Source organism: Phaethon aethereus (assembly GCF_964289735.1).
Source record: "Phaethon aethereus genome assembly, chromosome: 1".
NCBI lineage: Eukaryota > Metazoa > Chordata > Aves > Phaethontiformes > Phaethontidae > Phaethon > Phaethon aethereus.
This window is the reverse complement of record NC_138575.1, coordinates 164,183,135-164,208,720: the sequence shown is the minus strand read 5'-3', so window position 1 is coordinate 164,208,720 and position 25,586 is coordinate 164,183,135. Positions and strand designations below refer to the sequence as shown.

The 25,586-nt window shown below is 38.6% G+C and overlaps 1 protein-coding gene across 1 annotated transcript in view; it reads left to right on the top strand.

Annotated features, from left to right (window-relative positions):
• The window catches only part of GPC6 (glypican 6), a gene marked incomplete at its 3' end in the record, with an annotated part of 805,049 nt that overhangs the window by 429,106 nt on the left and 350,357 nt on the right, over positions 1–25,586 (top strand). Inside the window, exon 3 of the mRNA XM_082013968.1 lies at positions 17,763–18,154. Coding sequence (XP_081870094.1) covers positions 17,763–18,154 — 392 coding nt within the window. The remainder of the gene's footprint in view (positions 1–17,762; positions 18,155–25,586) is intronic.

Below are 25,586 nucleotides of genomic sequence, written 5' to 3'. Positions count from 1 at the left end.
CTCTATTCTCTAGGCTGCATGATCCCATGGCAATTTCATAGCCTGTTTTGCATCTATCATGGGTAAAAAATTACACATAGGTCGATAGAGCTGGCAGTGAAGTGGCAAAGACAGGTGATTATCTGCAAAATTCACATCCTCTAACAAAAAGACTTAAATTCTCAGGTATGGGCATCCCCCCACCTTGTATGCCTAAAGATTAATTTCACATATATCTACAGAAAAATAATGTCCAATGCTTAGTACTGAAACCAGAGAACGAAACACGTTAAGTGGACAAGTTCCTGAATCGATCACAAGATTCAAGTGTAGTGAGTTATTTCCTGGCATTTTGAAGAACATGTACAATAAAATTAGTTTCAAGAGCTGCTTACTGTAAAGGACAATAACGACAAGTGAACTATGTATATTAAAACTTTATGAAAACAGAAACAGTTTTTGAAATATTAAGAACTCGCTCAGTTATGAAATTTAAACAATGTAAATGGACTCCCGAGATATGATTGCAATTCTAGGCATAGACCAGTTTGTGAGCTGCCACAGCTAAAACATTCAAAACAAGAATACATTTTTCATGTAGTCTTAAGGCTTTAAAACCAGTAAAATTCTTTAACTTTTATTTTTGAGTTTCCTGATTTCAAACTTAGTCCAGTACACATTTTAGTTGCATATTCCATCAACTCTGTCCTACTTAGTTATCATGCAAACTCATCAACCGCTGAATTTTAAATACGATGTAGTCATCCTTGTTTTGGTAAGCTAAAAGAATGCAATCTTACCTCCAAAGGGTTTATTATTCTGAACTCTCACCCCTATAAATATGCAAGAAGCAAGATCTGTAGAAGAAAGACAGGGATTAATATTTTTGAGCAATTTTTTTTTTTTTTTTTTTTTTTTTTAATTTCTAGAGTATACTCTTTTTCAGTGCTGTCCTGGATCTGAGCATACAACATCCCTCAGACTTTTGGAGCTTTCTGGGCTCCTTTTATGTGCACTTCTGAAGTGTTTAATTTGCTTTTTGTCCCCTCTCTCTGTCTCCTGGAGAGGAGTCCAGCTGCTAGCATCTGCAGACACAAGCCAGCCTCCAGCCTCCTGGCTAACTCATGGAAGTGCTCTGGTTTGCACGCAATTGATACACCTGCAGCTTTAGCTGTCTGGTTTGTATGGACCTTTTAATTATCTTTATCCTTCTCCTAAATGAAGGTCAGATATTATACTCACTGGCTTTAACAATATTTGTTCTCTAAGCAGACTAGTTATAATAACTTAATTTTGCTTTTTTAAGCCGCAGAGCTAGGTCAAATAAGTCTTTTTGAATAGGTGCAAGCTACAACCTTAGAGGTTGCCAAAGATTTTTCTTATTTTATCTGCATAGGATCCTAATGATATATGTAACAGAACACTGAAACTGTCATCTAGAGGTCTTTCATCACCTGTAGGAGCCTTATCTTCATTCCTGTAGATACCTGACTTAAATATTTGATTTGTAAACACTTTTGTATGGTGGTGCTTGACAAGCATGTTAAAAATGGTCGCTCATGAGCTACAAATCTCTTAACTTACAGCTACTGCATATAATGCACAGCTGGCTGTCATGATGCTAGCAAGATTTTTGCTCCATGTTCAAACAGGAGTTTAAAATTCAAAGCATTCAAGATGCTTATCATTATTGTTGTTTCTATGCCTTCCTGAAAATGCTAAGAAAAACTTTTCCACCATCCAGGCACCACCCACCTAAGATGCACTTTTAGCAAAGTTGCCAGCTCCATGGTGAATGAGTACCTTGCTATTTTCACTGAAGCTAGACCCTTGTCGAACTCTGCCTGTTGGGGCCCACTTAATTTGAAATAGTTGGAGCACTGCACAGAAGCCAGACGCAGAAGGACACAAAAACTACATTGGCAAATGATCTGTCAAATGACCCATGAACAAAATCGAAATTGAGTTGCCCTTTGAAATAAACCTATTTGAATTTTATTATCTCTAGAGCACCTTGTGTCTCTAATCTTGTGAAGGGTTAGTATTCCATCCATCAGAGCAAGATTAGAGCTCTAGTTGATGCCTGTGCTTGATGATAACTGAATGCAGCAGTTTAGGCTGGAGGAAGGAGATTCATTACCATCAGCAGTTCAAAGAAAGATTGGGTAAACAGACGGTCGGGGAAGCAGGTTCGCAATACAGACCTCATGTATTCCAGGTCAGGATAGCAGAAATCAAAGGAGCAGAATGTCAGTGAAGATTTAAACCTTTTAAAAATAATCCAAGCAAAGCAATGTTACCTTATTCCCATCCTTTTATTTCGTGTCGCAGATTAGCAGACCCAAATGGCTGCTGCCTACTTGACTGAAATGCTAATCACTTCCTCAGTATATCTATGAAGAAAAAGCTAAGACTGAAGGAATAAATGAGAAAATAATGAAAGACACAAATCCAGGACTCATGACCAGGTTAATGTCCACCTGATATGCACAGACAGAAACGAAGACTGCAGATTCTGTAATCTTAAAAAATAATGCTCTGTATTTATTAATTCAGAAGTTCTCCCTCTCCTACCTCAGGTAAAAATAATTTCTCGAGCCTTATGTCTTTTTAAAGCTTATCTGACATTTTGAAAAAAGCTTTAGTGAACAGGCATCGTTTTTCCATGTCTTTGTTTGCCTGAACTTTCTAAATTTTATATTATGCTCAGAATTATATATAAGATTAAGTTAATAACAGTGATGAGCTTACTTCTTGTTTCAAAAACAGAAATATGATTAAGTTCTTCATTGTTCTGTGGCAATGTCAGCTCCAGTCCTATGCATTGTTTCAAGAATATAGAAGTAATCCAAAGGATTAAAATGTATATATTTTTCTAATCCTTTAGTTCCTCCTGGTGGGTCTGGATTTATGCCTCTGGCTTTTCTATCCGTCCAGAGCAGACGGTGTATTTATGATCTCACATTTGGTTTTGAAGGATAACAAGAGGTCCTTTGGACCTGATGCCAATGTATCAGCCAGCAGCAAAATAACATGAGACCGAATTTTTTATTTGCTGTCAAACTTCATAACATCACAAAGGAAAAAGAAATAGAGGATAGGTCTGAGATTTTCCAGAGGCGAGAGGTATGTTAAAGCAGTAGAAGTGATTGTATGCAAAGTAGGAACCTGTTTAGTTCTTAGGTATTTCCAACAGTGTAGTCACAAAATAAAAAAACAAAAACAAAACCAAAGTAAAACAATTCCAAAATGAATTTAAATTTGTAATAGATTATACTGATGCTCAGAGTACAAGAAATCATGACTTTCAGCTAAATCAGATGAAATCAGAACCTGTTACAGACTATACAAACTTTGATGGCTCCTCAGAATAAGTAAAAATATTTGTAAGAGGCCAATTTTAAAGCAAAACCAGGTAGTAGCAACAACAAAATCCTGGTGTTTTCGTGTTATGAAATATTTCTGTACAGCTCTTGATTCTGGAGACCAAAACTGCTGTTTCTGTGTAATCAACAAAAAAGTTTTTTCAGTATTCTCTACAGTTACATTTTCAGCCACTTATCTAATTTTTACTGTATTAAGGGACTAGCACTATAACCTATACATGGGTGTATAACACTAATTAAAGTGCTTAATGACTAAATACATATTAGGCTGTATGGCACCTATTGCAATTATTGTGACAATAAACATAAACATTTCAATTGAAATGTATTATACATATACATATTATGGGCAAGTCCGAGTGAACATGCGATCTTTACAAGAGAGGAACATGTGACTAATAAAATAATGCTTCTTCAGTGAAAGTGGAGAATATTTTCTAGATAATGGGTTGAATGAGCAATATAATCTAATGCTGAACCCTCATATAAAAGTCACCTATTGGAAACACATTTCTAATTATATGGTTTGTAAATGTGGAAGCACTTAAAGTACAAGGCCATATAGGCTACATAAAATTATTGTGTACTTATGAAGTTTCTTATCATGGAAAAGGAGCAGTGTAATTAGTGTCACCTAATATGTAACATACCTAATGTTTCCATTTTGCAGAAGTTATCACTGTTTTAGTGTGAGCTTGAAAGTCTTGTCACAACTATTTAGGTCCTCATTCAAGGAAGTATATTCTTGGAAGTATATTCTATAATTCTAGGCACTGAATGGAAAGACTTTGCCACCAAAAGTGACCCAGAATCTCTCCACCACGAGGCTCGGGAGGAAGCATTAGGCACCAGTGAAGAAAAAGTGCCAGTGCCTATGCCCATGTTCCCCCATCCAGCTACCAGCTAAAAACCATGTAATGTGAGGAATTACATCTGTCTCAGAGACAGGGATGAGTATTGTATTGTAGGGAGGGCAGACAATTGGGTCTCAAGATTGCAGAGAAGATGGAAGAAGCAGTAAATGGCAGAAAGCCTGGAAGACCAGTCTTCTGTGCAAAAAAACCCCAACAACAAACAAACAAAAAACCTGTGCAAAAATCCAGAAATAGGTTCTAGATCTCCCACCTCCTACTGAGCCACAACCGTTTGTTTCATAGGAATGAGTCAAAGTGATTATTTGTCTGCTTAGATAGTCAACAGTTTGTGGGTTCTTTGAAATATTCTTGTCAATATGTTTAATAGATTCAGCAACCAATCAACTGACCAATATAGAAGCACAAAACTTTGGTATCACTACATGACATTTAGATGGAAACATCGTATGCAATACAGCAGCTAAAAAATGGGAACAATTCCCCCAATAAAATTGTCCTAGGAGTTTTAAGGCCACTCCTGTGTAGTTCAATCAAAGACAAAGTAGATTGTACTGCTTGAAATCTAATATAATCCTAAATGTATACCAATCTTGCAAAGATAGTTTTTCAGTTTATTGCACCATATCTTAGATATAAGTTTTCCTCTGACTGGAAAACTTTCCCAGTAGACACACTCTTAGGAGAAAAAAATGTTTCTGTTGAGAAGGTAGGTCACATAAAAATCAATCATGCAGCATCTCGATCAAGTGAACTGATGTCTGCAGATGAAGATTTGTGTTGACTTTGAAGCTATTCAAATGCAAACTTTGTTTTTTAATCCCTGATATTTGAAACATCCAGGTAGGAAAGTTTATTGACTTCACAAAGCCCCCCAGGGGATCCAAGGTCTTTCTACCAGCACATGAATCCAGGTCCAGGATCTGAAAGACTGTTTTCTTCAAAAGTAATCAATCTTTTCCTACATTTGTAGCTTCCTTGAGGCCGACTGTATTATCCTTAACCATAATCCTTAACCTCATCCTTAATCTATGACTTTATGCATTGCCTGGTTTTAAGTAACTGATTGCCCAAATCTCATCTGGAGGACCATTGCTGCTCCTTAACTTTTCTAAAAAATCATCCCTCTAACAAACTGAGAACATTTAACTTAACTTAGTTTGATATCACAAAAGAAAAAGCAAGTTTGCTGCTTCAGTGAAGTTTGACCATGTAGCTCAATTTACAAGCAAGAGATTCAATCATACCTCTGTATTATTACAGTAACAAATAGTCAAGAAACAACTGGGAAACCAGCCTGGATTAATACTGCTTGGCCTTAATGGTGCATGGGGCTCCTTTCAGTGTGGATGTAAAGAAACTGGATAAGCTCAAAAACAAGTAAATGATCTTGGAGGTAGTTTTCTCTTTTTTGTTAGTGGTGTTAAACCATAATAGAAGTTATTAGCTGCATTCAGAGGTGTCTAGAAAAACCATCAGCATGACTTCATTACCTCTTAAACTGCAGACTTATATACAAAATTGATTTTATGTATATAACAGGAAGTCAAACTTCAAACTGCTTTAACAGCAGCCTTCTGCCAGTTAGCTCCAACAGAAGTCTTTGCAGTTATTGCAGTAGTATCTGTCTCAGGACTCACATTTTAGCGGTTTTTTTGATATATTATACAGGTTTCTTTATAAATACTAAAATGAGCTTGTTTCAGAGAGAGAGAAAGGTGAAATGAGATGGAAAGGAAAACTGCAATGGATTTACAGCAGTTACATTAAATAAATACAACTGTGCAAATACGTCTTAGCTCTCTGCATTTGCAAGCGTGATGTCAAAGTAGCTGCAGTTCTAATTTTAAACATATCATGATGCACTCAATCTGATCTGTTTAATACCCATCTTTCCACACTGGGATTCAGGAACTTCACTTCCTACTGGGTACTTTGCAGAATGGATGTGGTCCAGTAGATGCTTCAGAAAACACCCAGCTTCTCTAAGCTGAATAGGGCCCAAGAACCGGTTTTCAAACTCCTCATAGACAGCCCTTCACAGTAGTCTGTTTTGTTTAAAATGGGAGGAGGAAACAAAGAAAGACGCTATCCTAAAGGAGGTGAAGCAGCCGTCCGCAATCCCATACATACCTAAATGCAGGTTGAGATTTCTTCCTCCAAAGCCCAGTTCCAAATGTCGCTGCTGTCAGGTTGGCGTTAATCACCCCACTGTAAATAAAAGCCAATGAAGATTTCGGTGTTTTCCTCTGGCCAGCCAGAGCCTCCTTCCAGATGAATGACTCCTGCCCTTAGTCAATTCAAGCTGTCTATTCTGAGCACAGGCATGAAGACATGCAGTGACTTCAGTGCCACATTCCTCCCCAGCACAACACCCGACCTCTGAACACCACAGGCCTGAGCCCAGTGATAGCAAATACTGCCTCTGGTTTGGGACCTGCTTGTCAAAAATTGCCTACTTTTTTTTTTTTCTTCTTTAGACAGGATATATACATTATTGTGGTTTCAATCAGTTTTATTTGGATTGTGGCAAGGCAATTTCTTGTTAATTTTCCCCTATGCCTTCTGGACCACCTTACACTTCCTGTATTAAAAGTCAAAGTTTTAATAGGTTTAAAAGATTGTTGTAGATTATAGGCATGGCAAAGAACTTTCATACAAAATGTTAGATGGTAAATCTCCTTAACTATAAAACTGGATATTTAATAGCCTCTAGTGGTGCATATGGAAAAACAGAACAGTCTCTATATTTTAAAACAATTGTTGCACCGAGTCCCATAGTTTATATATTGTTAATATCATTTTCATGAAAGCTTTAAATGTTTTTCAGAAGAAACTGTGGTGACTTATGAATACTTCATGAGGCGTTATGCATTTTTATGAACATATGATGTAAAATTCATCATTCTGAAATTCACAGATATCCATGAAATGCTACATGTCTCTCATATTCATGACAGTACTACTGCTGTAGGCATTTAAATGGCCATTCATAAATATTCTAAAATGTTGCCTTCTGATGCCATGTAACATTTTGCTTACATTTTATGAGTACTTCACTTGGGCATTTTCCACTTGATAATGAAAGTAGAACCTTCAGAGACAGTTATTAGTGTATATATAAATTATGCGTAAAGCTATCTCATTGCTTTGTTTTTATTCCTAGCACTTTCTTTCTTGGTTATTGCTTTAAGTTCAATGATTCCTTATAATCAAGGAGAAATCATCAGTACAATGTAGCAGACGCAACAGAATATGAATTGAGATTCTAGAGACCAGTAGACATTTCAAAAAATATGTGTTAATACCTAATTTAATAGTTCTCATGTGAAAGTGATGTGTTTCACCTAGTTGCAGGATTGTCTGTACAAAATCAGTGGCAGGATCAAGTCTCCCCTTTAGACATACTCAAGTGTTAGTAAATGACCCTCTGCAGTGAAGAAACAGTAAGTTTAGCATTTAAAGGTTGCACCCCAGCACCCCCTCAAGTTGATGATAACGTTCTCATTTATTTCAGTGTTGCAGAATAAAGTCTTATAGACCTTTACCATGCATGTAATCAGTTTTGAGTAGAAGACAGATACAGATCCTTTAACTCTATGTTAATGTTCAGTCGTACAATAACTTTGTTGTTTTATAACAAAATCTTTGTTGTAACTTTGTACATCGGTGTTAAATAATGCCTTAAATTCTTTGTCATATTAGGTTCCCATTGTGATAATGGCATTTGATGTTTAAATATCAGCCTAGCTTTTTCTCCATTTGCCTGCACCTGATCTAACCTGTCCAACCCAGCCCATGACAGATGTGTTTGTGTTTCTTTGCCATCCTCATGTCCCTCACTTTAGCACAGGACAGTGCTGTTTGCATTGTCTCCATGCTCCACTGTGGGGAGTGGTTCAGGGTGGAGCCTCAGTGGTCTCTCCTTCTGCTGGGTCTCCTTCCGTCCTTGCAACAGCCTGACCCATAATGGGGAAGAAGTCATGGACTCTGGACAGGAGGCAGGGAAGAAGGTCGCAGTGAATTGTCTTCTGTTATCAAGCCTTGCAGTAGTCTGAGAAAGGGAAGTATTAAAGAGGGGAGAGAGAGCCTCATCTTTACACACAACCTTTGAGACAGCAGTGGCTTCTAAAAAATTTAGTAGCATCCAAAAGATGTCATAATGTCATGTTATTTACAGGTATAGGACATTCTAGAAAGGTATCGATATCTATTAACAGCTAAATCATTTCACCCATAGGTGATTTTGCCCAAAACATAAGTAGAGGGTGTAAATGACCTATTCTGAAATTTGTAATTATAGAACACATTTAATTTTCTGACTTGTATTTCTTAGCTTTAAATGCAATGTCTATACATTCAAAATGAGTTTAAAAAGAACAGCCATTTTCAACAGACCTCATCACATTGCAGCTTTTGTTGTTCCTAATGGGAGCTGAAATTCGTTTCCCAGTTGTGACTGTTGAGTGTTTCTAAAGGTCAAAGCTATAAGGGAATTTTAAAATTAGTTATTCAGGCTCAATAAAAACTACTAGCAACGCACTGGTAGCCTTATGCATATGATTTGTTCACTCTTGAATATAAGGACAAATGTAATGTAAAAAATAGGAAAAAAAAATCTGCTGTAAGTATTCTCCTTACAGCAATTTTTTCTCAACCAGGAAGTTAAATTGAGTTCATTTTGTTTTGTAAGGTTAGTTATTTTTAGAAGAAAATCTCTGGAAACCTAAAAAAAAAGGTTGGAAAATGAAAAAGCATAGAAACCACAGAGGTTAATTTCACTTGATTTTCCTTGAGATAAATCACAACTTCCACTAATTGATACCATTGTGGAATACCTTTTAAAAAAGAAAAATTTTTAAAAAGCCTTTGTGAGAATTCTGCATAAAGATGAAGAGTTAATTTTGTTTTTATGAATGAATTCATGAACAAAGACAAGCATACAGAAACAGGGCAGTAGGAAAAAAAAAAAAGGCTGCCATTGATGTATGTCATGAATATAAGTGTCTGTACTTAATGAATTCCCAAAGAACCTTTCTGTCAAAAAAAAAAAGTAGTCAGCTTACATGAATTCTAATATCCTTCGTACCATCAGCCTTACCAGGACTGGGAAGTTCAAAGATGTGAAATGTAGTTAGGTACCTAAAGTCCCCATAGGGTGTAGATGCATGCACATCTTCACAGTAAATGGTAGATCACTGGAATTTGTGTGTCTAAATCCTCAGAGCTCTTTGGAAATCAATGCCCAGAAGCAGAAGAACAAGGCTATAATGGGGAAGTGCCTGTATGTTTTGGGTGGTGTTAGTCAATGATGGATGAAATCAGTATGCCACACTGAGCAATGTTTTGCATAAAGGTTGATGTGAAATCAGACATATATCCCTGCACAGAACTTCTGCAGAGCTCTGTGCAGCTGTGCTGTTTTCTCTCGGGTTGCAGTGAGACTGCTTGTCCAGGGTATCAGAGGCACCATAGAACAGCATTCAGATCTCAAGTTCTGCTAAAAGGGAAAGCTGAGCGGAATATATGGTAATTAAATGAAATTTCCTTTTGGTCTTTTTGGTCTTAAAGCTCATGCATATCTTTTTGTTTTTTTGGAATCAGACAACAAACGGTTTCTAGCTTTGCATCTTTTCCTACAGTCAGATGTTGGTTTTGCTTAAATTACAGGTTAAAAAAAAAATACAAGGGAATTTATCAGGCCAGAAATGATCATAGAACATCCGCTCCAACATAATACAACTTTGTGTATCTAAGAATTGCCTCTATATGGTTGTGATTTTGTTGAAGGCAGTTATTACATCATGTCATGTTGCAATATTATCCCAAGTCCTGATCTTATGGTGAGAACTAGTCATCACTTTGGAATTAGGCTAACTCCCAGGTTAAGATGCATTATGAGACTGGATTACCTATGTTAAAATAGAGTGAGAAAGTCAGTTTCCAGTCGACAAGGTAGTGTGAGAGCTAAAAAGACCCTGTTTAATCTGAGAGCAGTAGCTACCATTCAGTAAGAGATTCTAGCTATGCATTGTGTCCTTTCACGGTGTAACTGAGTTGACTTATCATAGACTTCATTTGCAGAGACTGTTATTATCAATCTTACATCCTAAATTTACAAATAATGTTTAAAAATTAAAACTAGCTTAAGTGTTATCTATTGACTGGAAACCCACCATTTAGGCTTATATAGAGCATGTAACGGTTTGAAATAGCAATCTTCTCTCCCTTTTTCGGTAGGCCAGTGTGCCTTAAACCTTATCCTTTCCAGCTACCTCATAAGCAGAACTGAATGGGCTTCCTGAGACCCTCTAGCTAATAAATGAAAGCTGTATAAAAATGAGCTTGCAACATAAGACATACCCAGGACATGTTCTGTCATATAAATGAATCACCACTTAAAATTAGGAAAAATTATTTCCAGCATTAACACTGCTCATGACAGCCTATTTTAGGAGCAAAGAATTTCACAAGATATATATTTTAAAACGCTGCACAGATCTGTCTTATATAGATTCTTCTCTCCCACCCTAGTACTTGAGTGCCTTCCAGAAGCACATTAAGTAACATGACTAATGTTTGTCTCATCTTCATTCTTTTACTTTGAGCTGAAATATTACATTATTTTTCAAAAGCTACCTGCAAGTTGATGAAATATAATCTTTGCAACGAACATAAAGTCTTTAAATTACTGTGAAGACCATGGAAAAATTCAGCATTTGCAGGAGCAAGTACAGGTTCTCCTGATGTAACTGGACAAGTGCCCAGCTATGCTAGGACAGAGGTTCTGTACTTAAGCATCACAAAGCAGACTACTTTTTTGATCTATGGAGGATTTGCTGACTAAAAAAGCAAGTGGTCCTTCACAGCAGCATTCATTTTGCTGGATGGGAGTTGATTAAGTATTTTTCTAATTAGTACAACAGGGGAGATCTCCTTCTCTCTGAAATTAAAAAGGTATCCAATTTTGTAGTTGTTGCTGCTTTATTATCCTGATCCTGCATAGGGTTACTGATGCAGATAACTGTTAAACTGTCTTTTGTATCAAAGCATACAGAAGACTAGCAGTCTAACTTTTTAATGGCATAACTTACTCTAAGCAATAGCTCTCAAAGACTAGAGACCTATGAGAAGACTAAAAATTAAATGAATGTACTGCTATGTAGAGGACATTAGCTTTCCTACAGAATGTATATATATGGTGTCACATTTGGACTAGTATGAAATTTAAGCTTGTGGAGTTGCTGATAATGTTTGTACTGCAGTATAAATATAGATTGAGACCAGTACGGACCACATTGTGCTAGATGCTGTACAAGCACAGAATAAATGCGAGCCCCTCCCAAAAATGTTGGTTGCTTCCAACAAACTGACTGTGAGATTACTAAATAATACCCCCACACAAGGAAATAGTAGGCTGACGATCTCAGGCAAGAGGAGCTATCAGCAAACTTGGTTATGCTTTGCTGTGACTGACTTATGTATGACATGATCTTTTAAGATAAATAGTGGGATTCCCAGTGTAGCTGTATATTGGGAGGATCCAGCATGTGAATTGCTTACAGCACTCCCCCAGCATACAAAGCCTTATGGGAGAGAAGTCGAGGGTCCTAGATTCACTGCTTTCATGATTGTCTTTCTCACTTCTCAGTCAGTTGCACTGGGCTGAAAGCCTGGCATTAACCTTAAAACAAATTTTAAATTGAGCCCCAAGTCCTCTGCCATATTTTTTGCCTACCACATTGTGTGACTAGAGAGCTATATGTACTCAGCAGTACAGTCAGTGTGCATTATTTCTTAGAAGAAGAAATGCTGAATGTATAAAATAGTATCAATAGTTTGGGTTGGAAGGGACCTTTAGAGGTCCTTTAGAGGACCTCTAGAGCAGAATACAGAGTGCCATCTGCATTGCCTCTGTGCCAGTGAGTAATTTCAGTCACTCCTACCACAGACCTGCCCATATCCAGTCAAAATTACAGGGTTTTGAAAAATTACCATTTCTCCTACATTCAGCAGATGCTTAGATTTTGACTCCTAAATTCTCAGAAGATCTTATCTATAATGGCATGGTACAATGCAGAGTTCCTCGGGGCTCTTTCTCCAGATGAGGTTCCGGGTTGCTGTGGGTAGGTCAGGTTGACTTTAGAGATCTCCTCTGTCTAATGTTCTCAAATGCACAGTAACATGCTGGTTAAGGTTTGTCTCTTTAAATGTTACGATAATCACTAAATGTGTGAGGACACCATTTTTCCCAGAAGCCATGCACCAGAAAGGATAAGCAGAGAGAATGAAAGAGTCCCATGGAGAAATGCCGTGCTACATTATTATGCACATTGCCGGCATCCCTTATTCTTTTCTGTGAAGGTTCACAGCCTGAAAGGCAATCTTGGTACCTGCATACAGTGCTATCAAGTCCGGCTTCAAATGCCTTCACTTCACAGCCCCATGTGCCTTACAGTTCTGTCAATACAAAGACCCAGCTTCAAGAAGAATTTACCCCAGACTAGGGAAATATGACATTAAATCCCCATAGAATAAGCAAGTAAGAGAATCCAGGTCTGCTACTTTGTGGCCACATCCTTGTTGGACTCGATGTTCTTAAGGGTCTTTTCTAACCTAAATGGTTCTCTGAATTTATTCTCTGATAAAGGAGATTGGACAGATGCCTCCTCTGATATAACAGCTTGCTGAAGGAGTGAGGCAGTCATTTTGAAAGGTAAAGATTAAATGATTTCAAGGAGGTGATCTTTGGGAAATCATAGGATTTGGAAGGGACATGGAAGGGACCTTGGAAGGTCACCTAGTCCAATGCCCCTACAATGAGCAGGGACGTATTCAACTAGCTCAGGTTGCTCGCAGCCTCGTCCAACTTTACCTTGAATGTTGCCAGGGATGGGGCATCTACCACTTCTCTGGGCAACCTGTGCCAGCGCTTCACCACTCTCATTGTGAAAAATTTCTTCCTTCTATCTAGTCAAAATCTACCCTCTTTTAGCTTAAAACCATTACCCGTTGTCCTATTGCAACAGGCCCTGCTAAAAAGTCTGTCCCCACCTTTCCTATAAGCCCCCTTTAAGGACTGAAAGGACACAATAAGGTCTCCCCAGAGCCTTCTCTTCTCCAGGCTCAACAACCCCAACTCTCTCAGCCTGTCCTCGCAGGAGAGGTGTTCCACCCCTCTGATCATTTTTGTGGCCCTCCTCTGGATCCGCTCCAACAGGTCCATGTCTTTCCTGCTTTGAGGGCTCCAGAGCTGGATGCATAGTAATCAGGATGATTCAGACATCAAGGATACCACCAGGTCAGGGTTAGAAGTGAAAAACAGTTTTGTTTTGCTTTTATCTAAAACAGCTTTGTCAGAATTAGTAGATAATTTGGAAAAACAAGAGAAAGGACTGTATGTTGTGGACCTCAAGTTGTTCTATTTGGCAACAAAGAATAAGAGTGTTTCTTTTTGGTTGTTTTTTCTTTTCCGTTCATGAACTATTTGTAAAAGCATATTCTTTTCCAGATGGAATTTATTCCATATGAAGGGCTATGGTTTTAATAACAGTTTAGACATTGATACATTTATTAGAATATATTTTCTCTTTAATAAATGCTTTGATGTAGCAAGTATGTTCTCAATATTCTGTGTATACATTTTCATGATAACCCTTCTGCTGTTATCTGGGAGATCAAAGACTGCAGCTCTGCACAATTTCTGCCGAAAAGAAGAGGCTTTTTTCTTACTGAGCCCTTGTACTCTTGTCCACAGTGTTCGGTGGATTCTGCTTTCAGCTGATCACAGTTGAAAATCATCAAATTTAGTGTAGATTTTTGGTTATGTAATCTTAATTGTCAACCTGTCTTTAGCATTGCAGCGGTTCTGCATTTTCATGAGTCACTGTAGTCACAGCAGGGCCCTGTCTTAAAAAAGTATTCACATCACAGCATTAGCCAAGACTGTAAGACATCAGCATGTCCCTGCAGTTAGCACACACAGATGTGTCTATGGGCAATGACCACATCTTTAGAATCTGGTATCCCAGAGTTGGCTGCATGATGACTCCTGCATCAGTGAGAGTCATTTAACTGCAGCAAATGTACATGTTTTGCCAAAGACGTTGCCATCTCTGCCTTCCTGTCTACAATGCCCCATTTACAGGCCACAGCAGTCATTGAACTCTTTCCCAAAGGAGGCTTGAGAAGGTTGACAAGTGGATCCTGCAGGAACATGGGATCACAGAATCACAGAATCACAGAATCACAGAATCACTAAGGTTGGAAAGGACCTTCAAGATCATCAAGTCCAACCATTAATCCAGCACCACTGTGTCCCCTAAATCATGTCCCGAAGTGCCACATCCACAAGTTTTTTGAACACTTCCAGACATGGCGACTCCACCACCTCCCTGGGCAGCCTGTTCCAATGCTTGACCACCCTCTCAGTGAAGAAATTTTTCCTAATATCCAATCTAAACCTCCCCTGGTGCAACTTGAGGCCATTTCCTCTCATCCTATCACTAGTTAGTTGGGAGAAGAGGCCAACACCCACCTCACCATAACCCCCTTTCAGGTGGCTGTAGAGAGCGATAAGGTCTCCCCTCAGCCTCCTCTTCTCCAGACTGAACAACCCCAGTTCCCTCAGCCGCTCCTCATAAGACTTGTGCTCCAGACCCCTCACCAGCTTCGTTGCCTTTCTCTGGGCATGCTCAAGCACCTCAGCATCCTTCTTGTAGTGAGGGGCCCAAAACTGAACACAGGATTCGAGGTGCGGCCTCACCAGTGCCGAGTACAGGGACACAATCACTTCCCTACTCCTGCTGGCCACACTATTTCTGACACAGGCCAGGACGCTGTTGGCCTTCTTGGCCACCTGGGCACACTGCCAGCTCATGTTCAGCCGGCTGTCAACCAGCACCCCCAGGTCCCTTTCCGCCGAGCAGCTCTCCAGCCACACCTCCCCAAGCCTGTAGCGTTGCATGGGGTTGTTGTGACCGAAGTGCAGGACCCTGCACTTGGCCTTATTAAACCTCATACAGTTGCCTTCTGCCCATTGATCCAGCCTGTCCAGATCCCTCTGCAGAGCCCTCCTACCCTCCAGCAGATCAACACTCCCACCCAACTTGGTGTCATCTGCAAACTTACTGAGGAAGCACTCGATCCCGTCATCCAGATCATCAATAAAGATATTGAAAAAGACCGGCCCCAGAACCGAGCCCTGGGGAACACCACTCGTGACCAGCCACCAGCCAGATTTAACGCCATTCAGCACAACTTTCTGGGCCTGGCCATCCAGCCAGTTCTTTACCCAGCGAAGAGTAAACCTGTCTAAGCCACAAGCTGCCAGTGTCTCCAGGAGAATGCTGTGGGAGATGCTGTCAAAGGCTTTACTAAAGTCCAGGTAGACAACACCCACAGCCTTTCCCTCATCCACTAGGCGGGTCACCTGGTCATAGAAGGAGATCAGCTTGGTCAAGCAGGACCTGCCTTTCATGAACCCATGCTGGCTGGGCCTGATCCCTTGGTTGTCCTGCACATGCCCTGTGAGCACTCTCAAGACGAACCACTCTATGATCTTCCCTGGTATGGAGGTCTGGCTGACAGGTCTGTAGTTCCCAGGATCCTCCTTCCGGCCTTTCTTGTAGATGGGTGTCACATTGGCAAGCCTCCAGTCTTCTGGGACCTCCCTTGTTAACCAGGACTGCTGATAAATGATGGAGAGTGGCTTGGCAAGCTCCTCTGCCAGCTCTCTCAGTACTCTCGGGTGGATCCCATCAGGTCCCATAGACTTGTGGGTATCCAGGTGGTTTAACATGTCCTTAACTGCTTCCTCCTGGATTATGGGCGGGTTATTGTGCTCTCCATCCCCATCTTCCAGCTCAGGGGGCTGAATACCCTGCAGATACCTGGACTGGCTATTAAAGACTGAGGCAAAGAAGGCATTATGTACCTCAACCTTGTCCTCATCCTTGGAGACAATGTTCTCCACCATATCCAGTAAGGGATGGAGATTATCCTTGCCTCTCTTTTTGTTGTTAATATATTATTTGTAGAATCATTTTTTATTATCCTTTGCAACTGTGGCCAGACTGAGCTCTAGCTGGGCTTTTGCCTTTCTGATTTTGTCCCTGCTTGACCTAACGAGATCCTTGTACTCTTTGTGAGTTGCCTGCCCCTTCTTTCAGAGGTGATAAACTCTCCTCTTTTCCTTTTTTCCCAGCAAAATCTCCCTGTTCGGCCAGGCCGGTTGCCTTCCTGCCAGCTCTTCTTACGGCACATGGAGACCGCCTGCTCCACTGTTTTTAAGATTTCCTTCTTGAAGACGGTCCAGCCTTCCTGGACCCCTTTGTCCTTCAGGACTGTCTCCCAAGGGACTCTCTCAACCAGTGACCCAAACAGGCCAAAGTCTGCCCTCTGGAAGTCCATGGTAGCAGTTTTGCTGACCCTCCTCCTTACTTCACTCACAATCGAGAATTCTATCATGTCGTGGTTGCTAAGCCCAAGACGGCCTCTGACCACCACATCTCCCACCAGATCTTCTAAAAACCATGAGAAGCTATGTCAGCTTTTGTCAGATATGTTTAAAGAACTACTGTGCATGCTCAGTGTTTTTCTTGGGAAAACCTAAGCATTGTATGGCAGTTAAAAGATCTTAACAGAAGAGGTGATTACATATTTCCACTGTATCTCATGTACTCAGTTTCCAGTAAGAGTAAATTCCACAAGCCAAAATTTAGAAATAGGTTATAGTGTGGGCCTAAGTAGATAAAAGGCACAGAAGCAGTAAAGTCTGAAATCCTTTCCAAAAAATGTAAAGTCTGCTGTTCCAAAACCAACAACTAGCACAAAATAGAATTAGTAGGCTGGCTGTGACATGACTCCTAGAGGGTTCTAGTGCTGTTCTTCAGCAGAGTGGCAAATTATTGAAAATACTAACATTTTCTTTAGCACTGCATAGACACATAATACTTTTAAGAGGGATTCTGCTCATTTCTACACAGGTCTATTCAAGTTCTCTTCAAGAATATTTGCAAAAAAGTTTTCAGATTTATTTCGATGGTGTTCTACTATATTGTAAACATTTCAGCAAAATGGAACTTATAATTTTCTAGCTATTCTAAAATAATGAAATTTTCAGTAAAATCATTATATTAATGACTTTACTTTTAGCTTAGAAGTTTTAATATACTGGCTATGGAGGATATTGCAAGGGAGAGGAATTGCTGTGTTCAAATAGTACATGAAGAAAAAGTGGAACTACCCTCACTAAAATTCTTTTAAATGTTTTTTTTTATATTCAACGTTATAGGTTCTACATCTTTCTACCTTGTTGGTAGAACAAGGGTATTAAGGTTGTACTCTATTTTTCTTTACTTGTAAATAAAGCTATTTCCTATCCAAATAGATTAATTTTGCTAATAAAGTGCTGTGGTAACAACATATTAAGACAAACTTTACTAATGGTAATGTAGGAATGCAATCAGAAAATGCTTCGTACCTTATTAACATATCTGTTAACACTTGCTTGTTTTCCCTGCAGAATTTTTCCGAGAACTTCTGGAGAATGCAGAAAGATCCTTAAATGACATGTTTGTCCGGACGTATGGCATGCTGTACATGCAAAACTCAGAGGTGTTCCAGGACCTCTTCACAGAGCTGAAGCGGTATTACACAGGAGGCAACGTGAACTTGGAGGAAATGCTGAACGATTTCTGGGCTCGCCTGCTGGAGCGGATGTTCCAGCTCATAAACCCCCAGTACCATTTCACTGAGGACTACCTGGAGTGTGTAAGCAAGTACACAGACCAGCTGAAGCCGTTTGGAGATGTACCCAGGAAGCTGAAGGTTCAAGTGACTAGAGCGTTCATTGCTGCACGGACCTTTGTTCAGGGGCTGACAGTAGGCAGAGAGGTTGCAAACAGAGTATCCAAGGTAATCTAAAATTAGACTTTTTTTAAGCTTGATTTTGTTTCAAACTTGCTTTGTTTCAATCAAATTGAAATTGATTATGCACTTTTTTTTTAATATGGGGAGGGGGTTGTTTGGTTGGTTGATTTTTATGTCTACTGATATACCCATCCTAAGTTTATAAATAGGGACAACAGTTGTTTTTAATTCCTTCTGGAGATATTAAGGTAATACTTATTGGAAAGCATTTCTCTGTGCATAGGACACAACAAAATATCAACATACATCAATGTTATAGCATGGTAGTGATTGTCATTAGTAATTCAAAACTGGCTATGTATATAAAAATTATGATTGTGAACAGAATTAAATGTTTCAAGCAAATTTATGCTGCTGTTCATTAGGGCAGTAGAGTCCTCACAGCATTCATTCATCATGCAACTGGGTGATGGATTTTGTTAGTAATGTCTAGTCATGTTTTTGATGAGAAAATAGAGGAATAGTGACACCTCTGGAGCTCGAGCTTTCCCAAAGGACAGTTTGACTCACATTTATTTTAGTTTTAATTATTTATCTATGCAAATATTTGTGACGATTATAATCCTTGAGGGCTTCACATAATTAAAGCTATGTAAGAAAAAACACACACAAAAAATAACCCATCTGGTTAACAGAAATGTGCATGAATGACTTTCTTTTATAGTGTTTCAAACTCAGGTATGTTTTTCTGAATTGCCGTTCAACTAAATACTTGTTCTGTGGTTTGGCTATTTCACAGTCCTCATACCGTATTTGGACCTTAACTATATTCTGAATTCTGAAATGCTCTAGTGAGATCCGCTATGAAATGTCCCCATCTTTCTTATAAGCCACCTTTAAGTACCAGAAGACTGCACTAAGGTCTCCCTGGAGCCTTCTCTTCTCCAGGCTGAACAAGCCCAACTCTCTCACCCTGTCCTCTCAGGAGAGGTGTTCCATCCCTCTGAGCATTTGTGTGACCCTCCTCTGGACCCTCTCCAACAGGTCCATGTCTTTCCTGTGCTGAGGGCTCCAGAGCTGGATGCAGGACTCCAGGTGGGGTCTCACCAGGGTGGAGTAGAGGGGCAGGATCACCTCCCTCGACCTGCTGGCCACGCTTCTTCATTATCATGAAGAATCATTACGCATCATTATCCTATGATCCTATTAAATGATTAATGAAATGAATATTTTTACTTAAATGTAGAATATGCTTTCATTGCAAGACTGACTTTTTTATTGAAATCTCAGTGGCTATATTCATACCCACAGCAAATGGTAAACAGTTGCTGGTTTTAGGGACTTTGCGTCTGCTCCAATAGGCTGTATATGACACAAAGAATCCCAAGTGGCATCAAATGTTCAAGATTAATAAATATCTTGTAGAAAGGCTGTGATTACTCTGAGATCCAAGCTTTCATGATCATATCAGAACTGTGGATTTTTATGCTGGTCTATCTACTGTAGAAAGTGACAAATCCTTTTCTTTAATCATCATTTTAAAAGACTGCAACCATTCCTTAGAGTCAGCACATAACTACAACCAAAAAAGAGACAGGTAAGTATTTTTTGTTGCTGTTCTGTGGTAAGAATGCCACATCTAGGTAAGTCAATGAAAAGCAATGAAAAAAAACCCACAAAAATGAAAAGAAGAACTGTTGCAGTTCTTTTACAGAAATCTTTGTCCATTGCCTGTAGTGGCTGGGAACAAGGGGGGGATCTCCTAGATGCAACTTCACAAGCTAAAAAGATTTTTTGCTTTCTATTTGTGGACCCATTATCTCACCGAACTGCCACAGTCAAAGGCCACTCACATAGAAAAATGTTGAACCTACACCTTAAAGACCACGAGAAAGAGATTTATTAACGAGAACGTTGGTAACGACATCTCCTTTGGGCCTTTAATTTGCTTTCTCAGCCTCTTCTGTCCCATTTCTGTAAAGGAGTTGGTGAGTCACACACTCAGAGGGATTTGTTCCCTACCTAATGTCAGGGACACATCCTTTCTGAAGATTTCTCTTCAGAGAGGGTGTAATGTTGATACTGACTGAAAATGATGCAGTCAGTGTACTCCTTGCAAAGAAGCTATACTCCCCTCTTTTTGCAATGAAGTATGCACTCAACCACACTCAAAATAGGTAACACATACCACAAACATTTTCCTCTTACAACAGTATTTTGCAATTTGAGATCACAAAGTGAGATTGCAATTTAGATAAATCCCGTTTAGAGAAGTAGGAAGGACATGTCTTTTTTTGTAATTTTTTTGTAATATTATATTTGAATTGTAAGCAGGCATAGTTGCATCTCATTTATCTAAGCTGTGCAGTTTTAGTTGCACGGCATTTTCATAATCTCAAGATCCAACTGCACTTTTTAATTTTCAGAGATTTTAAAATCTTTTTATTTTTCATACTAATGCATGAAAGATATGTCAGTCTGTGTTGCTAAGGGCTTGTTAACTCTTCACTCAATGCAGTATATTTCCACTGGCTTAAGTAGACTTTAGCCCACTAAATTCTATATATGCTTTGTAAAGCTGCATATGCATATGAGCAAAAAGTATTTACAGTATTTCTTAAAGTGAAAAAACTGAAACCTATTTATTCATTAATCTAGAGGAATCATAGAATATCTCAAGTTGGAAGGGACCTATAAGGATCAAGTCCAACTCCCTGCTCCTCACAAGATTATCTGAAGTTAACCATATGACTAAGAGCATCATCCAGATACTTCTTGAACTCTGACAGGCTTGGTGCCGTCACCATTTCCCTGAGGAGCCTGTTCCAGGGACTGGCCACGCTCTCAGTGAAGAACTTTTCCCAACGTCCAATCTGAACTTCCCCCAAGGCAGCTTCAACATATAATATTCAATATATGACATAAGAACTGCCATTTTGGGCACACCAAAGGTGTGTTCAGTTGATTTTTACCTCAATGCCCAGTAGTTTAAAGGTCAGTATAGGAGCAGAGCTTCTCACCCAGTACACTTCCTTAATTATAGCTAGTAGATCTTTATGGACTTTCTAAGCTACAGGCTCAGAAATAACCATTAAAATTTTCTACCACCTGTTTTTCTATGAATTTGTCAGATCCTAAAAACCTGTAGAATAGCCTTTTCTGCTTTGTTTCCATTTGGTGGAAAAAAATGTGCTATCCTTTTCTTTTCCCCCATAAACATATAATATATTCAAATGTCAATGTTTTTAAATGTATTTTGTTTTTCTCAACTTTTTTTTCTGGAGGAAAAAAAAAAATCAACACAAAAAAACCCCAAACCTTCCTGGCAAGCTGTGATTTAGTATTTAATGTTAAACTGAAGAAACCACTGAAAATATTTCTGAAGTTGCTGCCAGCTGTGATTTCCAATAATGTGATAGAAACATCGTATGCATTTTTTTCATGTTCATCTTTTACTATGTCTGAGCTCTGGACACTTTACAAGAAAATAATGCTAAGTTATTCTCTCTGACTCTAAACAAAACATTCTCAGTGATCATAATACTCTCTTTGAACTGTCACTGAGTGGTGGAAAATGTAAGCAGAAAAATAAATGGGGAGGATAAAGAAATTGACATTTAAAAAGGGGGGTCTTTATGACTTTCCAGGAGCTTATGATTCTTGAAATACTTTCCCAAATATATTCATAAATTACTTAAAATAATTATAAGGTTTGTTTTACTGGAGAATTTTTTTTCATTAAATAAGAAAGAGATCTGGACCACACAGAGCATGTAGAAAATAGAAGTAGTTCCCAAGAAAAGCTTAAGACTGAAACTAAAGGTACTTCAAAAGACAGTCTAAATCCCTAACAGGATGCAAATTTGCTAAAAATACTGTACTAGATGGTACAGGCAGTCCTGTTTCCCTAACAGGATGTTCTCCCATCAGGATAGCATTACACCCAAAGAAAATTTTTCCTGGAAAAGGAAAGTTAAAGAAAACAGGAGAAGAAAAAAAGCACATTTTTTGTTTCACAAGCATAACTTCTCAGATCTGACTTGTGCTGATTTCATGTTTTAACCTGGGTAAACTCACACTGAGAACATATGAGTTTAACAGGGGAAAAAAAAAAAAAGTAGTATGACCGGTCAGTCCTATGCAAAAGCACAGCCGTTAGCCAGCTGTCATTACCCCACTGCTGCTCAGAGCTCTAATTTAGTCCTAGGCAGACAGTTACGTCTTCATTAACTCCTGCACTGAATCGGGCTCACTAGGAACAGCAAGGGAGTAGAGAGTACTTTTATTTACATAGATCTCGGGTTTTAGTTGTTGTTTGCTAGTTTTGCTTTTCTCTAAGTTTGTCTGGTTTGTGGTTTGTTTTTCTTTCCTGAATTTGGCCACGTTCTTCACATTATGTAATGGGATAAGGACAAGAAGAATTGTTCTTGTTTTGACTTTGCCTTTCACACTTGCAAATTCATGCTACCAGGAACGAAAGTAGTTTTTATACCAGGAGTAAGGTGAAGCTTAGCTCAGGGGCATCATTAGGAGCAGTTAGTGATTTTGTTAGTGGCATAACATCAAAGATATGTGACCCAGCCACTAAGAACTTATTTCATTAATGCATTTAGATATCAATTATCATTTATTGCAAAATAGAAAAGATTGTTACAATACTTTCCTCATTGCATGGCATAGGCTATATGTCTCCTTCTTTTTAAACCAATTAAAACCATTCTTCCCCTGAATATTATTAAATTATGTTAATATCAGACTTCTTATTAGGAACCTGATGATATATGGGCAAAGTGAAACAAATTCAGTAATACAATTATAAGGTTAAACCCAAGATTAGTAGTGAAAAGCAGGCTCTAGTAATTGCCTGTGATTACTTCTACTCACAGAATGCCAGGCCACTGCTTTTCTAATATGCCGAATCAATATTCTTACAAACTCTGCTTTTCACGGTTTATAAATAAACATTCGACAGTTTGTGAGAGCCATAAATAAAGGTCAATATTGAATGTCACACTGATTCAGAATGTAATTATTGCGGGGGGGAGGAGAAATATGACATGCTGATAAGTCAAGTAATTAAAAACCAAAACGAATAGTACTTTAATGCTGGAAAATGTGATTTTCAGGGTGTGACAGATAGAGCTACGTGTCCAATATATTTTAACTTCATTGGCTAAAGGGATTTGGCTTGTTAAAGTCACATTTGGCTAAAAAGCACTGTGGTTTTCACTAAACTTTAATCCTGAGTTCAAACTGTTAGTTTAGGAATAGCCCAGCTGAGCAAGCATAGCTTTTATTATTGTTTCTGTGTCTATTGTTTTAAGGTTTTTTCAGTCATTCATTTTTCGAGTTTGAATTGAATTAATGTATCTTTCCAAGAACTGGATCATACCATGCCATGAGTGGGCCATATTTTTTTTCTTCTTCCCGTCCTTTGGTGTTCCTCAGGTAGGGGAGTCCAGGCATTGTCCATCCAGGGGGGTTTCAGAGCTCAGAGATGTCTATGGCATAGAAACAGGAGTGAATGGTATCTACGCTGGAGTGCTTGTGGGAAGTATCCATTGAATTGAGGTTCTCCAGCTATGCAGGAAATCTTTCCTCCTTTCTTGGAGAGAAAAAGGACATAAACAGATCTGGTTAATTTGCAGACATTTCATGGAAAAATAAACTAGATGCCTTCCAGATATCCCAGATAGGCTTACTGCAGATGCACTGATATATTTTCCACTTTGTGTGCACTGGAACATCAAATGTGCCATAAGAGCAGCTCAAGAGAAAAGGCCTAAACTGAAACCACAACTCCAACAAAAGGAAAACAGAGGTAGGAGGTCCGCAAAAGCTGTGGTCCATGTCCTATCTATTAGAATGGTCAAATATAATTCAGCCTGTCTTCTCCATTTCTTAGGTCCTTAAATTTCTTTCAGCTAGCTTTGTACTGACCTTAATATCCTGAGTTTGAGTCATACCGCTCAGTAAGGCATTCAGTCTTGCTCAGTATCCCTTAAGTAGGTCTACCAAGCTGCTTTATTCCTACTATGTACCATTTCTCAAAATTTGCAGTAGTCCTGTCTTCCTCGATTCTTTGTATCATTCATAAGCAAAGTTTTTCTGATTACAGTGCTTTTGTTCAGTTTGGACTTTTTTTTTTTTTTTTTAAATGCCTATGACAGAAAATAGCCTTTAGTTCAGATTTACATGAAACTTCTACCTATATATTAAGAACCAAAATGAAAGTATTTTAGTTTAACAATGATGTCATTAAACACTGTCATGCCACATTCAAAAAATAATTATTCAAATCAAGATTTTCTTTAGGATTGCCAAAAAGTAAATTTGACACACAGTCCTTCAAAGTTTTTGTACCAGTTGTATTGCCCACCTATAAAATATGTTGATATGGCATCTGCAGAAGCTATAAAACAGAAAATGTAGAACATAAAATGTAGAACTTCTTCAGAGGAATTCCTAGAACAAAGGATGTATCCTAATGCGTGTCATGACACACAGCCAAGTCATGATAAAAATAATGGTGAAGAAGCAAAGCTCACCTAGGAGCTTGCTCACCCTGCTAGATTTAGACCTCTGCAATTAATCTTACAGCAGGCTTTACATTTTTGCTGTTTTAGCACAGCACAGTAAAAGAAAATTCAGAAGAATCAAATGGAAATAGGAAGGAGATTAAAAATTCTGAAGGTTAAGCAATGCAAGGAGATCTGTATCATCTTGCAACATGCTGACTTTTCAGAATGACTCTTTTTACAGATTGTCTTCATCCTGTTTTGGAGGCAGCCTATGGAAGCACTGTTTTCCAACCACAATCTGATAAAAGCAATTAATTTTGTTTCTTATGTGAGCCAGAAGCACAAAACCTAATAGGTTCTTCTGCCTTCAGGTTTCTACAGAAAACATTAATCAAGGAAATATCTGATTTACCTAAAACTCATCAGGAATACTAACTGGAATTTCAATGCATATCTGCTTAAGTGTTGTAGTCAATGAAATCATCAGCAACATATTGAAAAAATCAGATTCTTTGAGATTTAAAAATAATGAAGTCTGAAATCAATGAAGTGGATCTAAGTTCAATTCTCAGTTATTCAGAGGTCAGTGGCAGTTGGTTTTATTGTCTGCTTAAGTCTTGCATCTCAAAAAATAACTTAAAAGAAAAATGGTATGAGCATAGGAATATAAAATGAAGCATTTCATTGTCAGGAAAATAACAGTTCTGGTAATCTGTAAAATTTTAAACTTAGCCCCATCCTCCAGTATCTGCTTCTTTTGGGAGTTTTTTATGCCACAAGCTTGCCAAGATTTTTCCATAATCTTTTCTGAAGAGAAAACGTCATTTTTGTTCAGTCCACATGTATAAGGCTATCATTGCTCTTTCTTTTTTTTCTCCTTTCCTCCTTCTCCTTTTTTTATTTTTAAAGCCCCTAGGAAGGATTCATTTCTTGAGTAAAAACTAAATGTACCAGAC